The sequence below is a fragment of the Trichomonas vaginalis genome, chromosome I, assembly GCF_026262505.1.
Source record: "Trichomonas vaginalis G3 chromosome I, whole genome shotgun sequence".
In the NCBI taxonomy this organism is placed as follows: domain Eukaryota; phylum Parabasalia; order Trichomonadida; family Trichomonadidae; genus Trichomonas; species Trichomonas vaginalis.
Window position 1 is genome coordinate 26407917 of NC_067203.1, and position 27814 is coordinate 26435730.

General features: G+C 31.5%; 8 protein-coding genes and 1 pseudogene across 9 annotated transcripts, besides 8 other annotated features; 2 read left to right on the forward strand and 7 right to left on the reverse strand.

The window, feature by feature from the left end:
* Window positions 1–1987: part of a mobile genetic element that runs on past the window's edge.
* A 1356-nt stretch (window positions 1988–3343) lies between these two features.
* Window positions 3344–3371: a terminal%2Cinverted (terminal inverted repeat of Mariner transposon ID:TVAGG3_1053870).
* Window positions 3344–4646: a mobile genetic element.
* Window positions 3424–4550, reverse strand: TVAGG3_1053880 (annotated as a pseudogene). Its single transcript has one exon. A coding segment is annotated over exon 1 (1127 nt).
* Window positions 4619–4646: a terminal%2Cinverted (terminal inverted repeat of Mariner transposon ID:TVAGG3_1053870).
* A 501-nt stretch (window positions 4647–5147) lies between these two features.
* Window positions 5148–5287: a mobile genetic element.
* Window positions 5288–10398: 5111 nt separating this feature from the next.
* TVAGG3_1053900 (STKc MAK like domain-containing protein) lies at window positions 10399–11735 on the reverse strand (the record flags this gene model as incomplete). The annotated part of the gene is made up of 1 exon (XM_001295528.2): window positions 10452–11735. One exon carries the CDS (start codon window positions 11733–11735, stop codon window positions 10452–10454), a length of 1284 nt encoding a protein of 427 aa, XP_001295529.1.
* A 148-nt stretch (window positions 11736–11883) lies between these two features.
* TVAGG3_1053910 (armadillo (ARM) repeat-containing protein family) lies at window positions 11884–15922 on the forward strand (the record flags this gene model as incomplete). The annotated part of the gene is made up of 1 exon (XM_001312613.1): window positions 12242–15859. One exon carries the CDS (start codon window positions 12242–12244, stop codon window positions 15857–15859), a length of 3618 nt encoding a protein of 1205 aa, XP_001312614.1.
* Window positions 15923–16316: 394 nt separating this feature from the next.
* Window positions 16317–16922, reverse strand: TVAGG3_1053920 (glycine-rich protein family; the record flags this gene model as incomplete). The annotated part of the gene is made up of 1 exon (XM_001312612.1): window positions 16317–16922. The coding sequence occupies one exon, from the start codon at window positions 16920–16922 to the stop codon at window positions 16317–16319; it is 606 nt and encodes a 201-aa protein (XP_001312613.1).
* Window positions 16923–17698: 776 nt separating this feature from the next.
* Window positions 17699–17965, reverse strand: TVAGG3_1053930 (structural constituent of ribosome; the record flags this gene model as incomplete). Its single annotated transcript, XM_001312611.1, has 1 exon — window positions 17699–17965. One exon carries the CDS (start codon window positions 17963–17965, stop codon window positions 17699–17701), a length of 267 nt encoding a protein of 88 aa, XP_001312612.1.
* A 102-nt stretch (window positions 17966–18067) lies between these two features.
* TVAGG3_1053940 (structural constituent of ribosome) lies at window positions 18068–18256 on the reverse strand (the record flags this gene model as incomplete). The annotated part of the gene is made up of 1 exon (XM_001312610.1): window positions 18068–18256. The coding sequence occupies one exon, from the start codon at window positions 18254–18256 to the stop codon at window positions 18068–18070; it is 189 nt and encodes a 62-aa protein (XP_001312611.1).
* A 57-nt stretch (window positions 18257–18313) lies between these two features.
* On the reverse strand, window positions 18314–18487 carry TVAGG3_1053950 (structural constituent of ribosome; the record flags this gene model as incomplete). The annotated part of the gene is made up of 1 exon (XM_001312609.1): window positions 18314–18487. The coding sequence occupies one exon, from the start codon at window positions 18485–18487 to the stop codon at window positions 18314–18316; it is 174 nt and encodes a 57-aa protein (XP_001312610.1).
* A 404-nt stretch (window positions 18488–18891) lies between these two features.
* Window positions 18892–20634, reverse strand: TVAGG3_1053960 (regulation of protein localization to cell-cell adherens junction; the record flags this gene model as incomplete). Its single annotated transcript, XM_001312608.1, has 1 exon — window positions 19789–20505. One exon carries the CDS (start codon window positions 20503–20505, stop codon window positions 19789–19791), a length of 717 nt encoding a protein of 238 aa, XP_001312609.1.
* A 216-nt stretch (window positions 20635–20850) lies between these two features.
* Window positions 20851–20887: a mobile genetic element.
* A 1178-nt stretch (window positions 20888–22065) lies between these two features.
* Window positions 22066–22103: a mobile genetic element.
* A 1226-nt stretch (window positions 22104–23329) lies between these two features.
* On the forward strand, window positions 23330–24948 carry TVAGG3_1053990 (uncharacterized protein; the record flags this gene model as incomplete). The annotated part of the gene is made up of 1 exon (XM_001312607.1): window positions 23544–24944. One exon carries the CDS (start codon window positions 23544–23546, stop codon window positions 24942–24944), a length of 1401 nt encoding a protein of 466 aa, XP_001312608.1.
* Window positions 24949–27728: 2780 nt separating this feature from the next.
* Window positions 27729–27814: part of a mobile genetic element that runs on past the window's edge.

A 27814-nucleotide genomic window follows, 5' to 3' on the forward strand; every position in this document is an offset into this window, starting at 1 on the left:
CTCTTTGTCGAAACCTTCAGACTTCAGTTTCTTTCCAGATGAGAAGTCGTTCACTTGTTTCACCTTACTATGAAGAGCTTCGAAAGCGTTCTTAAAGTCAGCATTTGTTAAAGCTTCATTTGAACTGTCTTCATCCGCTTGTATTTTTGTCCTTATTGACCCTATGAGTTGGGCTGCTTTAGCGTTGGCTTGGGCATCTAACCAGTCATTGTTAGCTTTTATATATTCTGCGCTTTTCATTGCCTTTTGCATGGCTGCGTCGTTATTTTTACTTTCTTGTGCTAAGTTTTCATACTGTACGGTTTGGTTTTGCAACTGTAAAAGTTTTTCTGCCTTTACATTTGCTTCAACTTCTTTTTTATACTCATCGCTATCCATATATGTCTTCAGGGCTTTTTGTTTTATTTCTTCATCTTTCAGTACTTTATATTGAGTAGTATGGTTTTTCAAATTTATGACATCTTGTTCCATTTTTGCTACTTCTGCTGCTTTTTCTGACACTTTTTTCGCATATTCCTCTGTACTTAGTTCTTTCAGTTGTTCTTCTTTCTTCTTTTTCTCTACGTTTAACTCATTGAGTTTCTTTGTGTGTCTGTCATATTCTAGTTTCTTTTCGTTTTCACCTATTTGCTTCTGTATGTCTATGTTTGACTTTTTGACATCTGCTATTTGATTTTTGAGTGAACTCAAATTCATTTGACTTTGAGGGTTATATGCTGTTCCGTCTGCAGCTCCACCATAGCCTGCCATTTTCGCTAAAAGTGCCGCTCTTAAACCTCCACTCTGTGCACCAACAACTCGGTTTAAAAGCATAGGATTGCTTGACATTTGTTGCAACATAGTGGGGTCATTCAGCATTTGTTGTTGCAACTGTTGTTGTGGTGTCAGTTTTACTATTGGATGTTTCAATGCTCCCTTCCTCTTACGTATATTCTTACGTAGCTTACGTGGCATTTTAAGTGAAGTTAAAAACATTTACGATGAAGAAGTCTTGACAAAACATTTACGATGAAATCATGAGTTTTCTACCCTCTTGAATTTTCATGAAATTTACACCAAAAATATATTTTATGTTAGAATGTTAGATCTAACATGTTTTCTAACATGTTTTCTAACATCGTAGAAAACTCTTGAAAATCATGAAATTTACACCAAAAAATAATGTTTATGTTAGAATGTTAGATCTAACCTTCTACCCTAAATTATATTTTTGGGTCCTTTACGCTCATTACGAAGAAGTCTTGACAAAACATATACGATGAAGAAGTTTCGACAAAACATTTACGATGAAATTCATGAGTTTTCTACGATGTTAGAAAACATGTTAGAAAACGTGTTAGATCTAACATTCTAACATAAACATTATTTTTGGGTCATTTACGCTCATTACGAAGAAGTCTTGACAAAACATTTACGTTCATGTTTGACAAAACATTTACGAAGAAGTCTTGACAAAACATTTACGTTCATGTTTGACAAAACATTTACGAAGAAGTCTTGACAAAACATTTACGATGAAGTCTTGACAAAACATTTACGATGAAATTCATGACAAAACATTTACGATGAAGAAGTTTCGACAAAACATTTACGAAGAAATCATGAGTTTTCTACGATGTTAGAAAACATGTTAGAAAACGTGTTAGATCTAACATTCTAACATAAACATTATTTTTGGGTCATTTACGCTCATTACGAAGAAGTCTTGACAAAACATTTACGATGAAGTCTTGACAAAACATTTACGAAGAAGTCTTGACAAAACATTTACGATGAAATCATGACAAAACATTTACGATGAAATCATGACAAAAAAGTCAACGGCTGGTCGGCTGGGGTTCGGTCCTCCTCTTGGGTCTTGGGAAAAATTCTTAGGGCTGGAAGCCCTCCGAATAAAAACTTCATTTATACTAAACATCTTCAGGGCTAGAAGGCACGAAGTGCCTGGAAGCCCCACTACCTTTTTTTTTTTTTTTTTTTTTTTTTTGAAATAGTTTGGGATATCAATAAAATTAACAGTGAAAAATATTAATCAGAATAAATACAAAACTTGGGTATTTTATTGAAAAAATATGTGAAAAAGAGTGAAGATCAACCGAAATTTTATATTAATATAAAGGATATAAAAGAAATGTGAACGTAAATAAATATAAATTAAAAGATATAATTAAAATTTTTAAATAATTGTATTTGTAAAGTAAACATGTTTTATTTATGGTTATATACGTGTTTGTTGTTCACTGAGCAACTTTGAGAAGAATCATTTGTGATTCTTGTCAAAGTTGAATCAAAGACAACAATTGATAGACAATTGTTGTCTTTGTGTACAACATTCACTTGAATTATAAACAATAACAAGTGTTTGTTGTTCACTGAGCAACTTTGAGAAGAATCATTTGTGATTCTTGTCAAAGTTGAATCAAAGACAACAATTGATAGACAATTGTTGTCTTTGTGTACAACATTCACTTGAATTATAAACAATAACAAGTGTTTGTTGTTCACTGAGCAACTTTGAGAAGAATCATTTGTGATTCTTGTCAAAGTTGAATCAAAGACAACAATTGATAGACAATTGTTGTCTTTGTGTACAACATTCACTTGAATTATAAACAATAACAAGTGTTTGTTGTTCACTGAGCAACTTTGAGAAAAATCATTTGTGATTCTTCTCAAAGTTGAATCAAATTTTTATTTATTTCATGTATTTCTTTTTAATATCGATATTCCTATTATTATTCTACCGTTTATTAATAAAAATATTTCTTGCAAAACCTTAAAAATAAAATTTTGGATTCTTCCTTTTCATATACTGTACCCTTAGTTCTTTATTTTAAAAAATCTTATTTGGCGGTTACTCTCAATTTTCTCAATTTTCTGAGCAATGAATTTATTTTTTTATATCAAATTTTAATGAATATCAAATCTTGTAAACAAGATGTTGAAAATATTGATATTGGTGATTGTGTCTCTAAGATACCATTTCCTGTTGACAAAATAGATGCATTTGACGAAAATATCCTTGTTTTTACCCGGATTGTTATTTATTACGACTTTAAAATTTTAGCATTAGAATCCGATGATATATATCTATGTTATTTTCAATGGCAAAACAAATCAACACATAATAAACAAAAGAAAATAGGTACATTATTGTATTCTTTAATGAATAACGAAATTTCACTAGTAGACTTTATAATGCAAGATCAACAGTTCTCTCTTAACCGTTGCATATGGTGGTGTCTAGACCAAAGCGTTCCAGAATTCTTCAATCAGATACTTTTCATTGTTTTTACGCATTTCGATCAAGATTTTATCTTTTATAGCGGTCTTTTTTCAAATATAGGGTGTCCAAAGGTGTGTTTAGCACAAACCTGAATACTGCGAATAGAAATAAACAAGTTACATATATATAAAGTTTATTTAAATATAATCACCATTGGATTCAATCACGCGTTCGCAGCGATCGATCCAGGCTTGAAAGACACGCTTTAAATCATCATGAGAAAATTGCTCAAATTGCTCTCTTACAAAATTTTCAAGATCATCTGGACTCGCGAATTCGCGTCCTTCAGCTCTCTTTTTTAGCGTGCCGAATAAATAAAAGTCAGAGGGTGCAATATCAGGTGAATAAATTGGGTTTGGAACAACTTTGACATTGTTTTCCACCAAGTAATTCATTACCTTATGACTTTTGTGAACTCTTGAATTATCAAAATGAATTGCAAACTTTTGTTTTTGTTGTTTGGATTTCTCAAACTCATCAGAATTGATAATTTGAGTAAGAACATTGTCAATTAGATACTGAGCATTCATCGTATTAGGTTTTTGAAGAATACCAATTGCGATGATGCCATTCACGCCCCAAAAAACCGACAACATCATCATTGGTGTGTCAATTTTTTCTTCGGGAATGTTTGCGGATTTTCATCCTTCGGGATCCACATGATTTTGGCTTCTGTTGCATATTGAAACCAAGACTCGTCCCCTGTTGCTAAAAAGCGAAACTTCTTGGATTGATACGCACCCAATATAGAGAGGAGCTCTTTCGAAGATTGGACTCTAGATTTTTTTTGAACTGAATTAAGGTTGTGCGGAACCCAACGTGTATACGCTAGTTTGTAGTTCAAATAATTGTGCAGATAATAACTGACTGTTGTACGTGGTATCTTTGTCATCTCCTCTATCCTTCTGAGTGATGCTCTTGGGTCTTCATCTAGCGCTTGAAGAATTGCTTTGATTTTTCTTTGATCCGGCGATTTTTTGTCAATTTTTATGATGGGCGCCTTTTTGTTCATGAAGTGATACATCCTAACATGATACGTTACAGTGGAATAGCTAGGAGCATCCATACCGAAGCATTTTACCAATGTCTCGTAGATTTTTTTACAGTCTTTGCATTTTTTTGCAAGAGCGAGGATGTTTTCTTTATGATTCATTAAAAAAATGAAAAAAATCCCGCCAAAATTTCCCGCGAAACCGCCTCTTGTCTCAAAATTCATTTTATATACCGGCATGGCGCCAAAATACAACATACTCATCATATACATATATTCATATTTTTTATTATATATTTATAACCAGCATATATCTCCTTTAATAGTCTCATATAGAGCGCTGTGCTAAACGCACCTTTGGACACCCTATATTATTGATAATTATAATGATTACAATTCTAGCAAGAAAAAATTTTTCGTTCAGATAATTTGCTATTGTATCTTAAATTTCGAATTTTCACAGAATGATCAACAAATAATGTACCACTTTTTATTGGAGGAAGGACTACTTGAATCATTTAATAATAACAGTCTAAGATTTAAAATTGATTTATTGTTGGCTCTTGAAAAATGCTATTGCATATTCGGAAAGTATGATTTTATGCATGACAAAATTGAATTAATAGATTTATCATATGAGAGCCAATTATTCGAAGAAAATTGCCCAAATTTCTTAGAATACTTGATTGAATTAACAGATGAGGATGGTTCATAGAAGTTTATATGAGGATTTACTTTGAATAAATATAATTTTAATGAATTAAAAATTAATTTTATATATTTGGCTATTGTTATTATTTTTAGAGTATATGAGTTGGGGCAAAGTGAAACAAATTTTTGACATAAAAGAAAGTCTTTGAAGAGAGTTAAGGGTGCCCTATAGACGATAGACCACCCTCAGAAAAGCACTTTTAAGGCTATTATATTGAGAACTAGAATCTGGATAATCCATTCATTTGAGTTCTAATAAGGTTAATTTTGTGATGTTTACATTATCGTTATAGGGCACCCTTAAAGAGAAATTTTTAAAAGATTAAAAAATAGCATATATAAAATTTAAGGATTTGATATGGTAAGGAGATATTATTTGTGACTGTCTCACAGAATGAGACGTTTCTCTACAATCTTCTTATTCCACATTAATTTTCTTCTCAAATCAAGTTTTTATAGTATACTAATTTTTATTATGAATATACTATAGAGGCATTACATACAAACACACCTATTCATCACAAAAATTCACCTAATCTTCCAATCTGTATGTTTTAGCAATTGTTATCATTTCATATAATAACAATTTATATGTTTGACTAATCTAATTTCAGATTTTCCTATTAAATACTAATTTACACAAAAATGGTTTTATCAAATCTTTATGAAGTTATTAAATTTCAAATTTTATTGTTTGCCATGCAAGCAAACTATAATATAGTGTGATAGCCTTATTGAACTTTGATCAAATACTCCTTCGTCCGTTAAAAATTAAGATGCGTTTAAAAAATCGGAAAAAAATTCTTTTGTTTTATTTTTAATTTTTCAACCGATAAAACTTTTTAGAAAAACTCCAAATTCCAAGAAATGCTTAGATTCAATATGAAGAACATATTCATACAGTCATTTCGTTTCAAATTTCAATTTTCAAATCGAACAAAGCTGCAAATTTGAATACTTTACAAAATTTTGAAACGTCTTTTCCCGAATGAATATTGAGTTTCAAGCCGGACAAGCTATAGCAAAACTGATCCTTATGACCCACTCTATCATTTTGGTTTTTTTGCAAAACGTGGGTAAACACCCATCTCATAACACATTTTTTGCAAAATTTGGTAAAATCCGTGTAAATGCTCAGATACATGTGGCCAATAATATTTGAATACTGACAGGTCCGGATATTAGGTTTAAATAGCTGATTTAATTCGAAATATGAAAAAAGATGAAATCTCAATGTAATATAGTAAATTAAGAATCAGTATGAATGGTTATATGATTTTGATAAAAGAAAACTGAATGAAATAGAAAAAAATTTGATTCTTAGAATTTGAAAGTAATGAAAGAAGAAAAAGTGGATTTAAAGGAGGTTTTATGATAAGGTATTGTCGGGTATTAGAAGTGAACGTGTTGAGGAGAGATATTTAATTAATATGAGACAAAATTAAAACACGAAAAGTGCATAATGCACTCTTGTCGGTCGAAGTTCCGCAATCGTATTCTAATTGCGGAAGATTGTCTCATTCTGGAAGACATTGTCTATGCAAGTCTCCCAGAATGACACATTCATACACAATCTTCTTCTGATTGTGTATCTTTTGTCAACAAAGTGCAACAGTGCACTGTTATTGTGTGCTATGCGTCATTGTGGGAGACATTGTCTATGCAAGTCTCCCAGAATGACACATTCATACACAATCTTCTTCTGATTGTGTATCTTTTGTCAACAAAGTGCAACAGTGCACTGTTATTGTGTGCTATGCGTCATTGTGGGAGACATTGTCTATGCAAGTCTCCCAGAATGACACATTCATACACAATCTTCTTCTGATTGTGTATCTTTTGTCAACAAAGTGCAACAGTGCACTGTTATTGTGTGCTATGCGTCATTGTGGGAGACATTGTCTATGCAAGTCTCCCAGAATGACACATTCATACACAATCTTCTTCTGATTGTGTATCTTTTGTCAACAAAGTGCAACAGTGCACTGTTATTGTGTGCTATGCGTCATTGTGGGAGACATTGTCTATGCAAGTCTCCCAGAATGACACATTCATACACAATCTTCTTCTGATTGTGTATCTTTTGTCAACAAAGTGCAACAGTGCACTGTTATTGTGTGCTATGCGTCATTGTGGGAGACATTGTCTATGCAAGTCTCCCAGAATGACACATTCATACACAATCTTCAATTCTTGTTTTAATTTTGTCTCATATTAACTGAATATCTCTCTTCAACACGTTCGCTTCTAATACCCGACAATACCTTATCATAAAACCTCCTTTAAATCCACTTTTTCTTCTTTCATTACTTTCAAATTCTAAGAATCAAATTTTTTTCTATTTCATTCAGTTTTCTTTTATCAAAATCATATAACCATTCATACTGATTCTTAATTTACTATATTACATTGAGATTTCATCTTTTTTCATATTTCGAATTAAATCAGCTATTTAAACCTAATATCCGGACCTGTCAGTATTCAAATATTATTGGCCACATGTATCTGAGCATTTACACGGATTTTACCAAATTTTGCAAAAAATGTGTTATGAGATGGGTGTTTACCCACGTTTTGCAAAAAAACCAAAATGATAGAGTGGGTCATAAGGATCAGTTTTGCTATAGCTTGTCCGGCTTGAAACTCAATATTCATTCGGGAAAAGACGTTTCAAAATTTTGTAAAGTATTCAAATTTGCAGCTTTGTTCGATTTGAAAATTGAAATTTGAAACGAAATGACTGTATGAATATGTTCTTCATATTGAATCTAAGCATTTCTTGGAATTTGGAGTTTTTCTAAAAAGTTTTATCGGTTGAAAAATTAAAAATAAAACAAAAGAATTTTTTTCCGATTTTTTAAACGCATCTTAATTTTTAACGGACGAAGGAGTATTTGATCAAAGTTCAATAAGGCTATCACACTATATTATAGTTAGCTTGCAAAGTAAGCAATATAATCTGGAATTTAAGAATGATAAAAATTTGATAATATAATTTTTGTGTGATTAAGTATTTAATATGAAAACATTAAATTTCATTAGGAATATTTAAATGCTGTTATGAAGGTAAAGGATAATAGTTGAGAAAACATAGATTAGAAAAATTTGCGAATGATTGTGAGGAATAAGTGTTTCAGTAGGTTGGGATTCGATACGTGTAATAGGAAGAAAATGAATAAGATTGAAATTGTATTTATGAATAGTTTTAATAGAGTGTAAGAACATTTGAGAAGAATGTGTCATTCTGGGAGACTTGCATAGACAATGTCTCCCACAATGACGCATAGCACACAATAACAGTGCACTGTTGCACTTTGTTGACAAAAGATACACAATCAGAAGAAGATTGTGTATGAATGTGTCATTCTGGGAGACTTGCATAGACAATGTCTCCCACAATGACGCATAGCACACAATAACAGTGCACTGTTGCACTTTGTTGACAAAAGATACACAATCAGAAGAAGATTGTGTATGAATGTGTCATTCTGGGAGACTTGCATAGACAATGTCTCCCAAAATGACACATATAGATAAATAAAAGCATAATATGCTATTTTGTGTTTCAAAGTATTACAAAATGATTCTTCTCAAAGTTGCTCAGTGAACAACAAACACTTGTTATTGTTTATAATTCAAGTGAATGTTGTACACAAAGACAACAATTGTCTATCAATTGTTGTCTTTGATTCAACTTTGACAAGAATCACAAATGATTCTTCTCAAAGTTGCTCAGTGAACAACAAACACTTGTTATTGTTTATAATTCAAGTGAATGTTGTACACAAAGACAACAATTGTCTATCAATTGTTGTCTTTGATTCAACTTTGACAAGAATCACAAATGATTCTTCTCAAAGTTGCTCACTTCACAACACCCATTAATTCTTTTTGATATTACACATTAAGCTAACCAACCACACCAGTCATTTTATTTATATAGCTTTTATCCGTAACTTTTTTAAAGGATTTCAAATAATTTACTTTTTCAAATATTTACTAGTTAATATCTCAATCAATTTATCCTCTTATTTATATTTTTAAAAATTTTCATCTCCATCACCATTCAATTTGGAATCTCATTTTTAAAATATCTTAATATAATCAGAATTTTATTAGTAGGTTAAAATATTTGCGAATATTAATTATTGGATCAAAGCTTTCATACGATTACATTAATTTTTTTAATCGAAATTCTATTTCATTACTACTCAATTTTAAATCATAGCAGCATTAATAGCTCATCTACTTATATTCCATCATAATGTTATTTTATTCAATTTTTATATATCTGATTTTCATATTTTTTCAAATTCTGTCGCAAAATCTTTAAAATTGTTATATTTCCTTACAACACGGTTAATATAGTATTCTCCTTAACTTGTTTAAATGCAATTTTGCAATATTTGGAAATGATCAAAATATCCTAATGTAAACGTTTGCTCTTAGAATTCAGTGTCATAGTCGATTGTTTCTAACAAATTAATCTTTTTTGCATTGATTTTCGAAGTATTGCATTTTCATTACGGCCAAATCTGCTCTCTTTCATTAGATTGATAGCTCACAATAGTTCTTGTAATCAGAGAGGAAATATCTTACGAAATATACCTCTAAATTTTCACTTTATAGATAAATGTTATATTTTTCCGTTACTCGATTATTGTCCAATAAAACCACAATCATATTAAACTTCGTCCAAAATAAACAATAAAGAATAGTTTTTAAGTTTCTTAAACGGTTTATGAAGGTTCATATTTAATCGCTTTTTTTATTTTCAATTCATGTATCTATAGTTCGTTAGTCTATCATCCCTTCATAAATTATCTGCAAAGAATTTTGTAGAATCTCAACTCTGTGAGGAACTACAATAAATTGAAAAGTCATTTTGTGATATCAAAATCCAATATATTATTCTTTCTAATACATATTAATAATATCTTGAGATGTAGTACACTATATATATACTTTCAAAAATCTTATATGTTTATTAGTTATTGAGATAGAAGCGATTTAATTCTTTGAAAATCGACGAAAAGTGCCATATTCATAAAATTATAGGGTATATTGTAATCCTGATCAACATCCAGATATTGTGTCTAATATAATCCATTATGTATCAACTCTCAAAACATTCGAACATGAATCTGGATCCGGAAAATCAAAGGACTCTGAAGATAAGGTGAAGAATAAATTTTATATCATTATTTGAAGTGTTAATAGTGTTATTCTCATAATAGTCATCATTATTGCCAAAAAATGCAATAACATAAAGAATTTCTCCCATGAGATGGAATATATAAAAAATATAATGAGATTGATTGGGATATTTTCGTTTTTCTTCAAAAGTTGAAATTTATCTATAAAAATTTATAACATGTATTAAGCTAAACAATTAAAATGAAAAAAAAAATTACATAATATCAGATTTTTAAAAAACTAACAAACAAGATTAAGAGATATAAATTAATAATCATTTTCTAGGAATTCGTCAATATCGAAATCGTCATCGTCTTCAAAATTAAATTCTGGTTTTGCAGATTTGGATCCATCAGGGATTGGCCTTGATGGGATTATTCCTTGCATTGGTCTTGCCATGAATAGGTTATTAGTAAGTGGATTCATCTTTCCGTTGTGGCGATGAGGAAGATCTGTCTTGTTTAGAATTCCATTCAAGCGACTTGGAGTTGCCGCTGGCTTTGGTAATGGAGCATTGAATATCGGTAAGTTGTATTTGGCCTCAAAAGTGTTTCTTTTCGGCTCATCGAGGAAAGAATCGGTTTTGAACTCCGGTTGTGTCCTGATTAGCTGTATATTCTTCTGTTGTTCAACTTGTGGCTTTGGTTCTTCTACTGGTTGGCTTGGTTCTTCAGAAACTGGACAATCCATCGGACCATTAAAGAAAGGATGGGCCAGAACCTGCTGAGCGCTAGGGCGCTTTGACGGATCGTACATAAGCATCTTGTACATCAAGTCAATTGCTTCATCTGAAGCTTCCGGCATCAAAGTCTTTAATGGAACGGCAGTTGCTTGAGGTAAACGAAAACCAAGACGTAGAATTAACTTTTCGCAATCAGGCCATTGTTGAACAGAAGGATTTCCCATGATCTGGCAAATCTTATACATTTGATCTGTTTCTGAGGTTCCCTGGAACAAAGGCTTGCCCATATACAGTTCGGCCATGATACAGGCAGATGCCCAGATGTCTACAGGAGAGTTATAGGACTTATGTCGTAAAATAATTTCAGGAGCTCTGTACCAACGAGTAGATATGTATTCAGTGTATGGTGGTCTGCTTCTGATCTCTCTTGCTAGACCAAAATCTGCTATTTTCAATGTTTTACCGCACCAAAGTAAATTATCTGGTTTAATATCTCGATGAAAGAAGCCTTGTTTATGAACATATGCAAGCCCTGTAACAAATTGATGCATTATATAACGAATTTCGGACTCGCTAAATCTTGTTGTCCTTTTAGACATCGTTTTTAATAACGATTCACCACAACATTCGAAAACCATGTAAAAATATTCATTATCTCTGAATAATTGAAGTAATCTGACGACGTTCTCATGTTTGATTTTTCTTAATGACTTGACTTCTTTGAGTTGTAAACATTCGTTAAAATCTTTAACGAATTTTTGTTTCATTTTCTTAATTGCTACGATTTCTCCTGTTTCCTTATCCCTGCACTTTGTCACTACGCCAAAAGCGCCATCACCTAGCACTTGGATTTCTTCAAAGTTCTTCATTCGAAAAATTTACAAAAACAGACAAAAAAAAATATTTTTTTTTCATTGTTTGACCATTTAATTTTTAATTGTTATTATTTTAGTTTGGGTGATTAAAAAAATGTAAATTGAATTTAATAGCAAAATGAATTCACTTTCTAATGATTGATGAAAATTCTTTAAACTCGTGTCTTAGGCTATTGCTTGAAGATACAACAGATTCTGTGAAATCAATAGCTTCACAGTCTGCTAAACTCTTCGGCAAGCATAAAATCACAGTAATTTCGACGATTTTCAAAATTATGAAAGAAAATATTGACGAAAAACAAGAGAAATGCATAAATTACTTCAAAATACTCGAAGAAATATCACAAAGAGATGATTTTGAAATAAATCATGCGAAAACAATCACAGAAAACGTATTTGATTTATTATCTTCTTATGATGAAAAGAAGTTCAACCTTGTAAAGCCATCTATCAGCCTCCTCATAATATATGCAAAGAACTACCCAGAAATGATTTATCAAATGTTTAATACAATTTTTGGAGAAAATGTCAAAGTCAACTATTTCTATTTATCTTACTTATTGAAATGTCTTCTATTAAGAGATCAGTACATATCAATCTATATTTCGGGCGTTCTTGATCGCTTATTGAAGCAATTTACAAGAAGAGAAGAATCTGAACCTTACGTTGAGATATTTATTGATATATTCCTCGCAAGTTTGCAAGTAATCAACACAAAGGACATTCCTGCCGCGTTTAGTTTGATTTATGATAAGGTTTTCGACCCATATTACATTGATAACGAGCAGATACGTTCTAAAGTCTTCAAATTCTTGTCAGTCGCAGTTGCAACAATTTCTCCATCAGATGCATCACCAAAAATCACACAAGTCGCAGCAACAATCAAAAAATATATTTCTCAAAAGGAAACAGCATCACAAATTACTACAGTTGCCGCCGCATTATTCTCTAGAGCAGATGTTAATGCTATTGGCCTCAGAGAAGCTTTATCTTCTCTTACAGATCCATTATTAAATTATATCAAGCAGAATTACAAAGCATTTGTCAGCCAAACAGATTTTGAAGTACTCAGAGGCATTCCTGAAGCTGTCAGAGCTCTTTCCAGTGTCAGAGATCATACAGGAGAGAAATTAGTCGACAGATGTCTTTCAAGTCTTCACGAAGAGAGTTCTTTATATGTTTTATCGAATCTTCAGCTCACTTCCGAAGAGAAGCATAAGATTTCCAACGAATTTCCAGGTCTTTTGACACAATCAACAAATCAAAGCCAAAGAGACTTAATTCTCCAACTCTTTGCAGAGATTTGTTCATCAGTAACCGATGTAGGACCTGTTGCACCTCAAATCATCAGGATTTCCTCAGCATCTCGCAATTATCAACAAGAATTTGAGAGAAAACTCCTCCAAAACATCACAAGTGACCATATCTTGGGGGGATTGTTCGATGCCGCATTCGATCCGCACTTCATTTCCTCGGCAAAGCTCTGTTTCGCCATTTTGAAGAATTCTTCCAGAGAAAATTTGGTTTCAAATTTACCAAAAGATTCGGTTTTGGCAAAAACGTTTCTTTACTTGACTTCACTTTACTTTTCACCTCACTCCAAGTGTGACATCATGTACTCTGTTGGCACAACATTCAACATACAAGAACTGATAAACGCAAGTGAAGTTTTGTACGACAAAAACTGTCATTCTTGTATTTACAGATTTACAACAAAATTTTTCAAAAATTTGACAGTTTCTGAAACGTTTTTAGATGACGTATTTAGTTTCCATAAGCAGCTGATGAACGAACAACACCCCGATGTTCCAAACAGGCCTCTCTTGAATCAACAAGCTCAAAATTCATTTAAATCGTCACTTTTTACGATATGTGCCGCTTTTTGTAACAAAGACAAACTGCACAGTTTAGTTAAGGGCATTGATATAAAGAATATAGAGGAGAGTTCCCAATTTGCAGATGATTTGTTCCTGATTGAGAATGTCAATGGAAATCCGACACTTTCCAAAGATTTGTTCAATAAAAAGATCACGAAAAAGACAGAAGACAGTTTAGGAAGAAGAATCTTTCTCTTGGAATACGGATCCAAACAGAATCCACCTCAAAACACTGAATATCTGTTCGAAGAAGACATTCCGCCACAAATTTCAGCAGCTGTTCAAAGAAGAATTCTAAAATCTGTTTGCGAAAATCCGGAAAATCATATTAACCTTATCTATCGTCTTTTGACATCGAATCAAACCTGTGTTCAAAGGTGCAGTATCAGGTCATTATTGTTGTTAGTTAAGAAATACAATGTCGAACTGAACAAAGACATTTTGAAGAGAGCTGTTTCTGTTTTGTGCCAAAATATAAACCATATGAGTTTAATCAAGGAATTGATGCAGTTTACAAATACCGTTTATAATTTCGAAAATCTTTTACAGTTCATTTTCGAAGGAAACGATTTCCCTTACGACATAAAACCTGATTTCATCCAAAATTGCCAAAAACCAAATGATTTGAGAACTCCTATCGTTGCTGCCTCAATTTCAATGCTTTTACAAGACGATAGAAGTGTGTCACTTTTTACACAATGTTTACAAAAGATATTTATGTGCAGCAGACAATGGGACAACTTCATTTTGTACTATTTACCATCAGCTTCCGAAGATGACAGCCACATTTTCATGAAAACGTATTTCGAGTGTTTGAACTATAACTCGCCTTGGAATACAATAGCTCAAAATTGTTTGAACGTGGTTTACAAAGACGATAGACTTCTCACTTCACTTTTGTCGGCATCTGATGGATTTTTGTATGAATCAGTTTACAAAGCGAAATCAATTGAATACTTTACAAATGTTGCAAAGATTTTGTATGAAAAAGACAAGAATATGTTTGTCGGTGCATTGATTGATAATAAAAAAGTGACAGCATCATCGACTGTCATTTCCTTGTTGAATTTCTTAGGATCATTGAGTTACTGCATGGAATGCGCTTTAAGAAAAAGTGTCAGTGATGATAATTTCATGCATCAAACTGTTTTGAGGCTGATTAGCTCTACATCAAAGATTCCACAAGATTTGAGACTTCAATCTCTTGTTTTCGCTATTTTTGTCACTTCACAAAACTGTTTACAGTTTTACGACAACATTTTACAGGCGTTGAAACGTTTGCAAGAATACTATCCTTCTTTGGAAGAATCCTATTATATTTTGGACGCTTTCAAACACGGAGGAAGTCATTTAGACGCTGTAGAAGTTCTCTTCAAGAGTTGCGGTGATGATCTCTCAATTTTCCATATCGTTCCATTCACAAAATTTTCAAAGGAAAGTGCGGTTTTGGGATATGGTCGAATGATGATGAATTCTTCACGCCCTTTACTTTTTGAAATTTTAGCGTTGAAAGATTCTGCCAAATTACAAATTCTCAAAGTAACACCGTATTTGAAGCGTCTTGGCCCAGAAAGATATGGAGAACAGCCATTGATGGAGTTGTTGGATTTGATTATTGGCGAAATCAAGTCTGTCCACAAGAGTTATGAAGAAAGGAAAGAAGCTTTCATTTGTTTGGAGTCAATTTTCGATTGGCTTCCACAGAATGTCCAACAAAACAAATTGCCATTGATCATTGAATCATTGATTGACGTGTTGAAGACAGGAAATGTAATTATTGAGTTGTTTAGATTGATTATTTCGATGTGTGACAACTTGAACATTGTTTCAAGTGCTTGTTTCGCAAATAATTTGCATTATCTTGTTGTTTTGTCGCTTTGTTATTGTATAAGAGATTTCAAATTGCAGCAGAAAGAGAAAATAATTGCTTTCGAAAGATTGTGTCAGTCTGCTGGAGTTCTATCGTGCGGAAAAACTCCAAGAGATGATTTCATCTCCATTTTGCCAACATTCTGCAGAGATTGCAAACCAAACATGATAACGGAAGCAATCTCTTTCTTGAATGATGAAAAAGTCGGAGTCAGAGTTGAATGCAGTTTCATTGTTTGCGCGGCAATTCAGGTTGGAAAGGCTCCAACAACTGCACATTACTCACTGTCTACGATATTAACTACTCAGGTATCTGATGAATTAAAGTGCGGAGTACTTAGAGCACTTAAAGCATTCCCTCCTCCATTGTAATTATTTGATTATCATCAAACAAAAAATTAATTATCCTTTTCTTAAAAAATCTTCTATTTTTATTATTTGAAAACATTTTTTTTAGAAGATTTGGAAGTGAAATGAGCTGAATGCCATATTTCATTCATAAATCAAAATCTAAATTATGCTCTTACTGTTTTGTTATCTGACTATTGATTTGAGTATCTTTATGTTAATTATGGCTCTTTGTATTTTAATGCTTTTCAAGTTAATCATATATCTATTAGGATATAAATTTGAAATTGGATATAAAAAAAATCAAGATTTAATACCTAATTGAGAGATAATAATATTAATATGAAAGCAAACCCTTCGGATATAATTACTATGCAATATAAAACTTACACGCTGAATTGTAACCTCCTGCATTTGGATTATGTGAAGATAACACTTCTGAAAAAAATAAATAAAATTAAAAAGTATTTGCTTTTACTACTTAACAGAGAAATAAGTTCATTATGAAATAAAAGTATGCACTATCGAGGTTTCGTCCGATTTTCAACGGAATTGAGCATAGTATTCGAATCGGAATACCATAGTTTTTAGGAAAATAATTTTCTGATAAAGGCGCTATGATGGCATGTCCATTACCATAATGCCCAATTTCTGGAGTATATTTATTTAGAATTGGAGAAGGCATTATGCTGTTTCCGTCTCTCATTTTAGGATTCTCAAATTTTATTCCTGAGTAATGAATTGATGGATCATCTGCGGTGGAAAATATAGGGTTCTCCATTGTGAAATTTTTATCTACAGAAATACATCCTGGATATCCGCTGATGTACGAACTTCCCCCTCCAGCAGAGCCAATAGTCGCATCAAAGCTTGTTCCTCCTCCAAAATAACCTCCACCAGCTCCTGCATTGCCGTTATTTCCTGCTATTGCTCCATTTCCACCTCCTAATCCAAACCTCCCTTTATAAAACCCATCACCACCAGAAGTTTGGTTTCCTCCTTTACCATCGCTATCGAAACCCTTTATACCACCACCTGAGCCAGCAGGACTCATCACATCATGGCCACCACCACCAGCTGCCACCATAATTCGACTTTTCAATCCGGTTTCATTGTAATAGGGGCCTGGATGCAATCTGACATCAGTAGCACCGCCGCCGCCTACTTGGCCAGGACCGCCACCACCGTAGGAATATTGGGTCTGACGTGCTGTACCATGGGCTCCAACATGAATATAGAGTGTCAAATTATTTTGAAGCAATAAAATCCCACTCGTATAGGCGCCATTCCCCTGATTGGTTCCATTGACTGTTTCACCGCTTGCACCCCAACAGTCAATTTTTCAGGCTCCTGGAGATAAATTGATCTCATAAGGGACTGAATCAAAATAGTTAGCGCCATTATAAGCCAAATCATAGACAGGTTCAATAAAATACAATTAGAATGTCAGACAAAGATTCTCAAAATGATGATAATGGTCAAGCATCAATAATAGTAATAGCGATGAATAAAGTTACGCAAAAGATAAGATCCTGCTCGAATATGCAGATAATTTAAGTTGTTGTAATGAATTATTTATTTGAATTTTTTAACATTGATTTCCAAACTGTGACTGCTACTGATATCATAATTTTTCGTCCTACTGATTCAATCTTGATAACAATTTTACTGTTTTCCCTTTGATTTGAAAAACGATATTAACAAATCTGTTGAATCCGTCAAAATTAATGATAAGTTAACATTTTTAGAGATCAGCAAAATGTTACCAATGTATACGAAAGTATCAATTTTAATTTTGTATTTTTTTGATAAATCTTTATGTAATTAAATAATGTTTGGAGATAATTTTATTATGATGTATGTTTAGGCATCCCACTCTTGCTTGTTCTCCCACTCTTCGTTTGTGGCACCAGCCTTGATTTCAGACTTTGGAACAGCGGCGTTGATGATAGCGCCTTCTTCAGAGACTGTCTCTTCGTCTTCAGCCTCGAGAGCCTCAGTGATCTTGGCTTCATCAGCGGCATCGCGGTAGAAGAAGAGGTCTGGAATGACAGACCACTCCTGTGTACGTGTAAGAGCACCACGGAGGCAGAGGACTTCACGTGTGAGGAGCCACATGAGGAGACTCATGGAGTTTTTTTTCGTAGTGTTGAATGAGATGACGCAGTCGACGTAGTCGAGGTGGGCATCTGTATCGCAAAGAGCAATGCATGGGATGTTAGCGTAGGCAGCTTAGTGAACGGCCTGGGAGTTTGTGTTTGGATCGCAGACAATCATGAGGCGTGGTTCGCAGAAGTTCTTAATGAAATAGTTTGTGAAGAGACCTGGTGTGAGACGCTGCTCAACGTAGTTAGCGCCGAGGAATTCAGCGAATTTGTGGACAGCGTGTACCGAAGGACTTTGTGGAAATGGCAAGAACATCCTTTGGTTCTTCGACGGCGTAGATCATACGAGCAGCAAGCTTGATCTTCTCGTATGTCATGGCGAGGTTGATAATTTGTGTGCTATCTCCTTTCTGGATGTGAAGACGTATGGCTTCATTCCGAAGGAGAGGTTTGTGGAGCCGAGGTAAACCTTAGCAGCAAGCATCATCTTGATCAAGGCTTCGCGACCAGGATTATCAGTAGCAGTATTTATGAAAGGTCCTAACATACCCTTTCAATTTCAAGCATTAGTATGAAAAAAAATTTTATTAACCAACTAGTATTCTAGGTGATGCAATACATATACATTGAATGAAAAATATATATTTCATGATTATGGGGTTATTTCGAGAAGAAATGAAATCATTAAAACACAAAATGTGATTTTTAACGAACATTTCTGATGAAAATATATATAAAATATATTAATAAGATTAATTATAGATTTCGATTTTTCCAAAAATATTTCATTTTATTAATTTTCAAGTAAATAAATATAAAATTCAAGATTTAAAATCATTTTTCAAATTTTTTTTGGAATTTTAAAATATCATTATAAAGTTTATTCAGAATGTAATCATCCATATATCAATTTTTTACATACAAATCGAGTCAGTTTAGTATTTATAAATATTTCTTTCTGATATCAAAAGGAAAATTACTTTTCGCAATATTTAGGAGTTTAACGGAACAATAGGAGATGAAGTAGGACTTGGTGATTCTATTCTTATCATTTTATTAATGAATTTGAACAGATTGAAGGCAATCCTAAATTCAAACCAACAATACAAGTTCGAGGAACTTGCTATTCCATCAAGAGAAAAACAGTTCTTAAGCATAAATATTAATAAATAGCTTATAATATACAAAAAAATCTTATTTAATTTCACTTACAACAGCTGCTATATCAAAATTTCATTTACGAAATAAATTATAACGCATCCTTTCACTAACACAGACATACACTCATGTTTGATTGTTCAATCAACGATCAATGTTAAAAATCTCAAATCATCTTTCAAAACCAGAAGCTACGTATAAATTTATGCATACTTTGATCTGATTTCATAAAATGTAATGAAGATTTTTCGGGCGAATATATGCCTCTAACCTTTTAACTTCTTTATGAAGCATTGCACTGCAATCTACACTTCTGACTAAAACATATATCAATTAGGCGCCTTCGATTAGTTTATCAGAATTTTCTTGAAATCTCTCTGGATAAATCAAAATAAATGTCTAATTTTTCTAAGATACATTGAGGTATATTTAATTACCTAATTTAATTGAACTTTTCATAATTTTGAAAGAATGGTTTTGCCCTCAATGCATTAATTTATTTCTTCTTTGTAAGAAATCAATTTAGAATGTATTTAGAACACATATTAGGAGAAATACTCTTCATCAGAGAATTTCTCCATCAAAAATTTTATGATTATTTTGAGGATACAAAAGCATCGTTGCGCAGGATTCATAAAAATAGCAAGATTTAAACAGAAAAGAAACATGATAATTTATAAGAATAAAAATTCAAAACAGATTATTAACTTTTTCATCCTTAGGAACTGCTTCTAAAATATCTTTCTTATCAATATAGCCCACATTTCTTCTTTGCATTGAGGTTAAGCAGGTCTTGGTCATCCTTCTAGCCGTTGGAACCGATGGTATAGACTTATTTAGTCCTAAATTAAAGTCTGTACCATCCTCATTGAGATGGGCGCAAACATTTGCGAAAAATGGCTGGAATTGAAAATCACCTGGATAACCATTAAATTTTTGAGTGAAGGCATAAACAAAGCAGGGAGATAAATTAGCGAAAGTCATCTGATTCTTATCTGAACATTCGATTACATGTTGTAATAAGTGGAAAATTCGTGCAATACAAAGTCTGGCGGTTAGACTTATATGAGAAAGAACGTCTATAGTTGCTCTTGTAATATCAGGGCCATAGTACGTGGAGACGATGGATGGCGGTAATAATGGGGTTGGTAATTCCATTAACCATAATTTCAAAAATGAAGCTACGTCATAAACTGTACTTTCTGGGGGAATGGTAGGAACATGTTGAGAAATTGTTTCGTTGATTAATAAAGCTTGAGCACGACTTCCGTTTAACCTGAATATTCCAACCTCAGTAATGTTGTCTTCAATGAATTGGAGAATTGGTTCTAAAAATACAGGGACACTGTCTTTTGTAGTGGGAAGGAAACTTAAATCGACTTTAATCGTGGTTCTATGGTATTTCATGAGTAGATCTAAAATTTGATTTGAGAGAAAAAATATCGTCCTCTTATAAATAAATTTACTTGGCGGTTTTATACACTAAAAGTGTTCAGAAAAATCAAGTCACTTTTCTAAATTTGAGAAAAATAAAAAATTTGATTGGTAGATTAATGAAAGTAAGATATTAAGCGACAATTTAAGAACATTTTTGAGTTATATAAAATTTAATTGAATTTTAAATGAAAAATTTGTAAATAGTAATGACAATATATGAATATATAGTTAATTCTATATTTCGATGAATTATTGAATTGAATAGACTATCAAAATCCAATTTACATATTATCGTAATATCAAATGAATAAGGTGTAATAAACAGAAATTCATCAAAAGTGACAGCTCTCAATTTTTTGACATTTGTAAATTCTAAATTGAATGAGAAAAATGAAATAATACTAAGCATAATACAATATTCTAGATTTAATTATAATTAGGAAAAAGTTAGTTTTGAGAGTACTTTTCATAGGCATATAGAATGAAATCTTCTGAAAAATAATATCACATAAACTCATATTATTTTCTAATATATAACTATTTTATATAAAAATCAAATTCAATGATCTTAAAAGCGAAGGATAAACCTCAAAATTTACGAATATAATGAGTGGGAATATAATGCTTATCTATCATAAAAACCATATGAAATATCAATTTTTGCTTTACGCCTAATTTTTGACGACAATTAGCAAAAAATGTTAAATGTTAACACTCAGTCCATTTGAATATGAAAAATAAAATTGACTTTGATTAAATGTTTTTATTTATCATGCAATTCTTCTTGCGACCAAAGATTTGAATAAAAGTTCAAAAAATAAGATAGCTTAAAAAATAATATACGGTAGTGTTTACTAATAGATGAATAGTATATAAATTCTATTAAAATGGATTTGATCCATAAAAATATATAAAATTTGATCATAAATAAAATCGTTTTAAATTACTTCTTCATTTAAATTATAACAATTATTTTTGGTTTTATATTTTTTTGGATCAAATCCATTTTAATAGAATTTATATACTATTCATCTATTAGTAAACACTACCGTATATTATTTTTTAAGCTATCTTATTTTTTGAACTTTTATTCAAATCTTTGGTCGCAAGAAGAATTGCATGATAAATAAAAACATTTAATCAAAGTCAATTTTATTTTTCATATTCAAATGGACTGAATGTTAACATTTAACATTTTTTGCTAATTGTCGTCAAAAATTAGGCGTAAAGCAAAAATTGATATTTCATATGGTTTTATGATAGATAAGCATTATATTCCCACTCATTATATTCGTAAATTTTGAGGTTTATCCTTCGCTTTTAAGATCATTGAATTTGATTTTTATATAAAATAGTTATATATTAGAAAATAATATGAGTTTATGTGATATTATTTTTCAGAAGATTTTGTGTTCTTCTTCAAAATTTTATTTTTTATTAAAAAGAATCTTTACAAAATATACATTTACTTTAATTAATATTTAAAAACGTGCTCTATCAAAAGTTCCAAAAATTCAATATTTTAGCTTTTCTGAGGTGTCACTTTTGATGAATTTCTGTTTACAACAAAGGTAATATTAAGGATAGCTGAGTTTTGAACGAATAAAAAAATACATTGAATATTTATGAGCAATTAGATCTGAAAAAGTTTGTGAAATGTAATACCGATGCTTACAATGTAGATTGAGATTTCTAAAATTGTAACAAAATTTTGAATAATGTTATTGAATGATCAGAATAAGATTTGAAAATTAATTATAAGCTTATAATTATCAATCAAAAGAAAGAGAAACTGGAATTTAATTGAATTTGGCAAATTCAATGCGTACCTTTCAATAAATTAAAAAGAATTGTCAAGATTTTAATTTTAGAGACTCTTGGACTTTTGTTCAAGTGTAAATTATAATGCACTTTATCTTGTTGTAAAAAATGTCAACAAATTGAATTCGATTACTCCCAGCACCAATATGAAATATATATTATTATTCTATATTTTGATGAAAATCTTAAATGAAACTTTTTCAATTTCTATTTGACGTAAAATTTTTGAATGCTCAAAATTTCTCTTATCATTATCAAAATAAAATTATTGTTACATTTATGATTACAAACCATTTTTGATTTTTTCCAAAATTTTACGATTGCGCTTTCAATTTAAAATTTCCCTTTTATTTGAGAATCATCTATTTCATCGTATATACTATTTAATTTCACATTAATTTTTACTTAATTTTTTTTCATTCAATTTTTTTTCCCTCTCTCTACTGCATTTTCTTAATATATCACTATCTTCTTCAATATTAATCTAAAAATATGAGTTTTTTCCCTTTCAAATCGGGAAATTTGATTCACAAATTCTTATATTCATGTTATTGCTTAATCATATATTAAAATTTCAACCAATGACATTAAAATAGCTACAACAACACTATACATATATTAATAAACTCAAATTTAATTTTCATTGAATTTTATCTTTAATATTTATTCCATATTCAATACAAAATCCCTTATTATCTAGTGTCCAAATCTGTATATTCCATTATTATTCCTTTTCCTGTAAAATTTTCTCAAAATTTACCTTCACGAAATTACATTTCATCATATTGCATATGAATTACTCGCTCTCCATTCCAATCACTTGTTTTTTCATTATCTCCAATTCCGGTAGGCGAAAAAAACAAGTAAAAAAATTCTGATACTTAGTCAAACTGATAATACTTATTGAACACCACAAAAGAACTTTACATCAAACCAGTTTGTATTATTAATTACAATTTCATAAAGAGAAAACGCTGAATATTGAAATCAATTCAATAAAATACAAAGAAACTTATTCAAAATAACAATTCAAAAAATACGAAATCTTAATGACATGTGTCAAGATATTTGAAATCCTCTTATGTATGTCCTATTAATTTTTTCAATATTTTTTTGAACAAAGTCCTCATTCAATTTGAATGTTCGTACCGTCATTTGAAATTATTACTTTGTCTCAATTCATTTAAATGCTCTCTTTCTTCGTCAGACAAGCCCTCTCATCATGGGAAGAGTTTTATGGCAAAGATCCTATTTCTCATGACATGCACGATCTTCATACACATCAAGGAATCACAGGAAGTGATATCAATGGTCTTTATGTTCATGATTGCACATTCATTGACATTCATTCGGATAATGAAAAGGGTGCAGCTTTGATGATTGAAGCTCATAAGAAATCTTTGTTCGAAAGACTTCTTTTCTCCAAATGTTCAGCTTTCGAAGGTGGTGCAATTTGCGCTTACCAGGGCCACATTATTTTCAATGGCCTTTGCGCTGATCAATGCACAGGAACAAATGGTGCATTTTTATATGTTAATGCACCACTTCAGATTCATTATACATCTGCAGCCAAATGCTATGCAAAAGGCGATGGAAACCAAGACAGTTCCACAATGTTCATTAAAAAGCCAGAAGAAAGCATAGTTACACTTGATACAGTAAACCTGACTAAAAACACCGGTGAAGGTCGCGCAGGTTTATTCCAAGCATCCGGATACTGCACATACTCAACATTTGTTGACAATACATGCAAGTACAATCATTGTTTCCAGACATCAGAAGTTTTTACATACTTTGACCATGTAAACTTCGTCAGAAACGCAGTCACAGAGAACAATGATAAAGCTGCATTATATGTCGGTACTCCATCCGTATCTACTAACTCTGTTGGCATCAAATCATGCATCTTTGAGTTTAATATGGCAGATTCCACCCGCTGGATCAAGACCGGAAAGAAGATTGTTCTTACAGATTGCTATCTTCCAAACGGAAACCAGAATAGCCAAAACATCGAAATTGATGAGCCACGTGCCGACAGCTATACTCATGCCATAACATACTATTATGTTGATGGTTATTGCATAACTGGAAAGACAGCTCCTCCACAGACACCTGTACAAACACTACAACCAACAACTCCTGTACAAACACTTCAACCAACAGAATCACAACAAAAAACAACTGAAGTCTCAACAGATGTCACAGTTGAATCATCAACCACCAAGAAATCAGCAAATGATGGAGGACTGTCAACACCAACACCAACTACAAAGGCCTCAGAATCAGGAGTTAATTTGAAGGATGGTGAAACCTCCAATATCCTTAATAAGGTACCAATATGGGCACTAGTCTTGATTGTATTAGGAGTAGTGGCCATTATATCAGCTATTGTAGCTTATTCCGTAATTCGAAAGAGGAAAGGAAATACGGATATTTCTAGTGACGATTTCGTCTCTGAAGGAGCGGACGGAATTCGCTCAAAGGATCAGTCTGTTACGATTGATTATGATCTTAGAGATGCTGAAGAAGATCCATTCAAGCACGATTTTGAAAATGAAGATTCTATAGAAGAAGTCCTTGCTAAGTAAGTAAAAAAGTTTTTTATTTTTCTATTATTTGTACTTGATTTATTCTCTTTCCTTATAATAAATGAAGTATAAATGATCTTTTTATGCATTTATGTCCTACCGAATTAGGATTTAAACGACTAATATCTATCTACCGTTATAAATTTTGTTCCTTCGAATTTAGTAGTAGGGTATGATGGGTTTTGTGACTTTTTTTGTAAACGTAAGAATTCATACAATATTGAACGATTTTGTATCATTATTTTTAACATTAATTTTAAAATAATTTATTTTTTTATTCTTACATAAATGACCCAACAAGTAAAACCAGATAAAATAGATTATCGAATTTTAGAGGATGGTGTTCCTGTTTATATTCAAAGATTTAAAGGGAAGCAATATTATAGAATTCTTAATCCTGAATACATAAAACATTTATTTAAAAAGGAAGACTGTGAATTATTAAACGTTAATGAATATGAAACCAATAAATCAAAATTGAAATATAAATATATTGGAAGTGATGAAAGATGCAAAGATAAAAATAAAGTTTATACAGTTTCATATAATGAATGGAAAACCAATAAGATAAGAAAACATTTAGGAGATTATGGTAAAAGTTCTGAATTCTTTAAATCTAGTATGTACGAGAGAGTAAAAGAAATTAGAAATAATTATTTTCATGAATGAAAGATTCACTACCATAATGAAATAAAAAAAATAAAAAATTCATGTCTCAGAATCATCATAGAACTTTAAGAAACTAATGATTATTTGAATTTATGAAATCAATTATTTGATTCATTCTTTCTTCAATCTCTTCTATTCTTTTTGTTAAATCATCTATTTTCATTAATGAGGTGATTCTTGATTGAGGAATAGATTTCAAACTAACCACCCCCTTTATTTTTGAAATTTTGAATCCATCAACTTTAAACATTTTATTCAATTTACATGTTGTCAATTCTTCAAATAATTTTTTATTATTAGCATAATAGTCATTAAATTCTTCAACAGATGAAAAAATTTTTGTTTCAGTAATTGGTTTAACAACGTTTATTTTTTGTTGAACATTTTCACTTTCATTTATTTCTTCCTCCTCTGTTCCATTTATTTTTAAAATTGGTTTCATTTATCATTAAATAAAAATTAGAATATAAGTGATGAAATATATTTTTTAATTAATATTAAATCAGAAATGGCGGCGGGATTCTTTAAAAAATTATGGGATGGAATTAAGAAAGCTGCGGGTTGGGTTTATAAAAAGGTTATTAAACCCGTTGCAAACTTTTTGGCACCAGTAGCGAAAACGGCAGGAACTATCATAGGTGGAGTATTAGGTACAAAAGCAGGTAATCCAGCGATGGGAGCACAAGCAGGTAACGCAATTTGTGGAATAGCTGAAGGAATACTTAATAAAATAGGAGGTAAATAGTGGAAAAATAAATATTATTTTTATCTTAGTATCGGTTGTAGTCTTTGATAAACTTTTTCTCCTTTATTTAATATTTCTCTTATTGGGGCGGCTTTTGGTGTTATTGATTCAGCAATGTCACTAATTGCTTCTTTATTCTTAAATATCCAATTTGCTCCTTTCTTCATTGTTTCCCAAACTTTATGCGCTCCTCTTTTTACTTTATCCCACAGTTTCTTAAATATACCTGCAGCCATAGTTGATTATTTCATTAAAATTAAAAATTCATTTTCATCTTTTAATTTTGATTTTTTATTTAATAATAAATGACGACTAACTATTTGGTGCCAAACACTAAACCGATTAATGGAAATGTGTTTCATTCATTCGAAAAGATAAATGAAATATTCGCAAAGAATGACGGTAGAAGATATTATAGAGAACTTGAAAGTTCATGCTATGACTCTGATGCTCCATATTTTGATGATAAACAAACTCATTTAAGAATTACAAATCCGGCTCATGATGTGAACCAATTAGGTGACACATATATTAAACGCAAAGTTAAAGCAACTCTAGTTTCAAATAAAGCTTTCACATGTGATGACGCTTTTAAATGCATGCGTTTATTCGTTGGTTACAAATCATCAAATCAAAGCTTTAAACAATTAGAAGTAGAAACCGAAAGAGGTGATGCCGGTTATCTTCAGATGGATTGTGCCCGTGAATCTTTCGCATTTGCAACATATAAACCAAAATCAGAAAGGAAAGTTAAAAAGTTTGTTCATTCGTTATATAATAATGTTCAAAAATATGATAACTCAGTATGTGGTAAATATATTGACCCTTCAGAAGTTTTCAAGAAAGCAAATGAAGAAGTTGATGTCACTTTTGATATGATTATTCCGGTAAATGATTTGTTAGCATTTCAGGCGTTCGATGATTATCCTAAATCATTTGGTGATATCATTCTTAAATATTATGTTTTCAGGGATACTTTAGTATTTTGTCAGGTTGACCCGTTAAGAGTTGCTGATTTACAAAATTACGTTTATGAAAAGATAACTGATGAAAATTATGAAAAGATTATGAATCATGTTTATAAATATGATCGCAAATTCCAACAAATCGGACTTCCTGCCAAATTAATTACAAGCTTAGCCGCTACATCTGCTGACGCAACAGTTGATGACGTTATTATTTCATGCACAAAGATGGAAGTTTTAGAGGATAAATGCATTACACCAGGATACGGTTTAATTGAAGAATCAGTTAAAGCAATACCACGTTTATTCAGTAAGGAAGATCCATTCATGATTCCAGCTCAACATATTGACGTTCGTTCACTAAATGGAGGTTGCATCACTCCTGAAGGTATCAGCTCAGATTTCTCATACGCTCTTCATAATGTTACAGATGTTGTGTTAACATTTCCGAAGAATGCAATGCAAAGAACAGTTTTAGAAAATCCAATGCT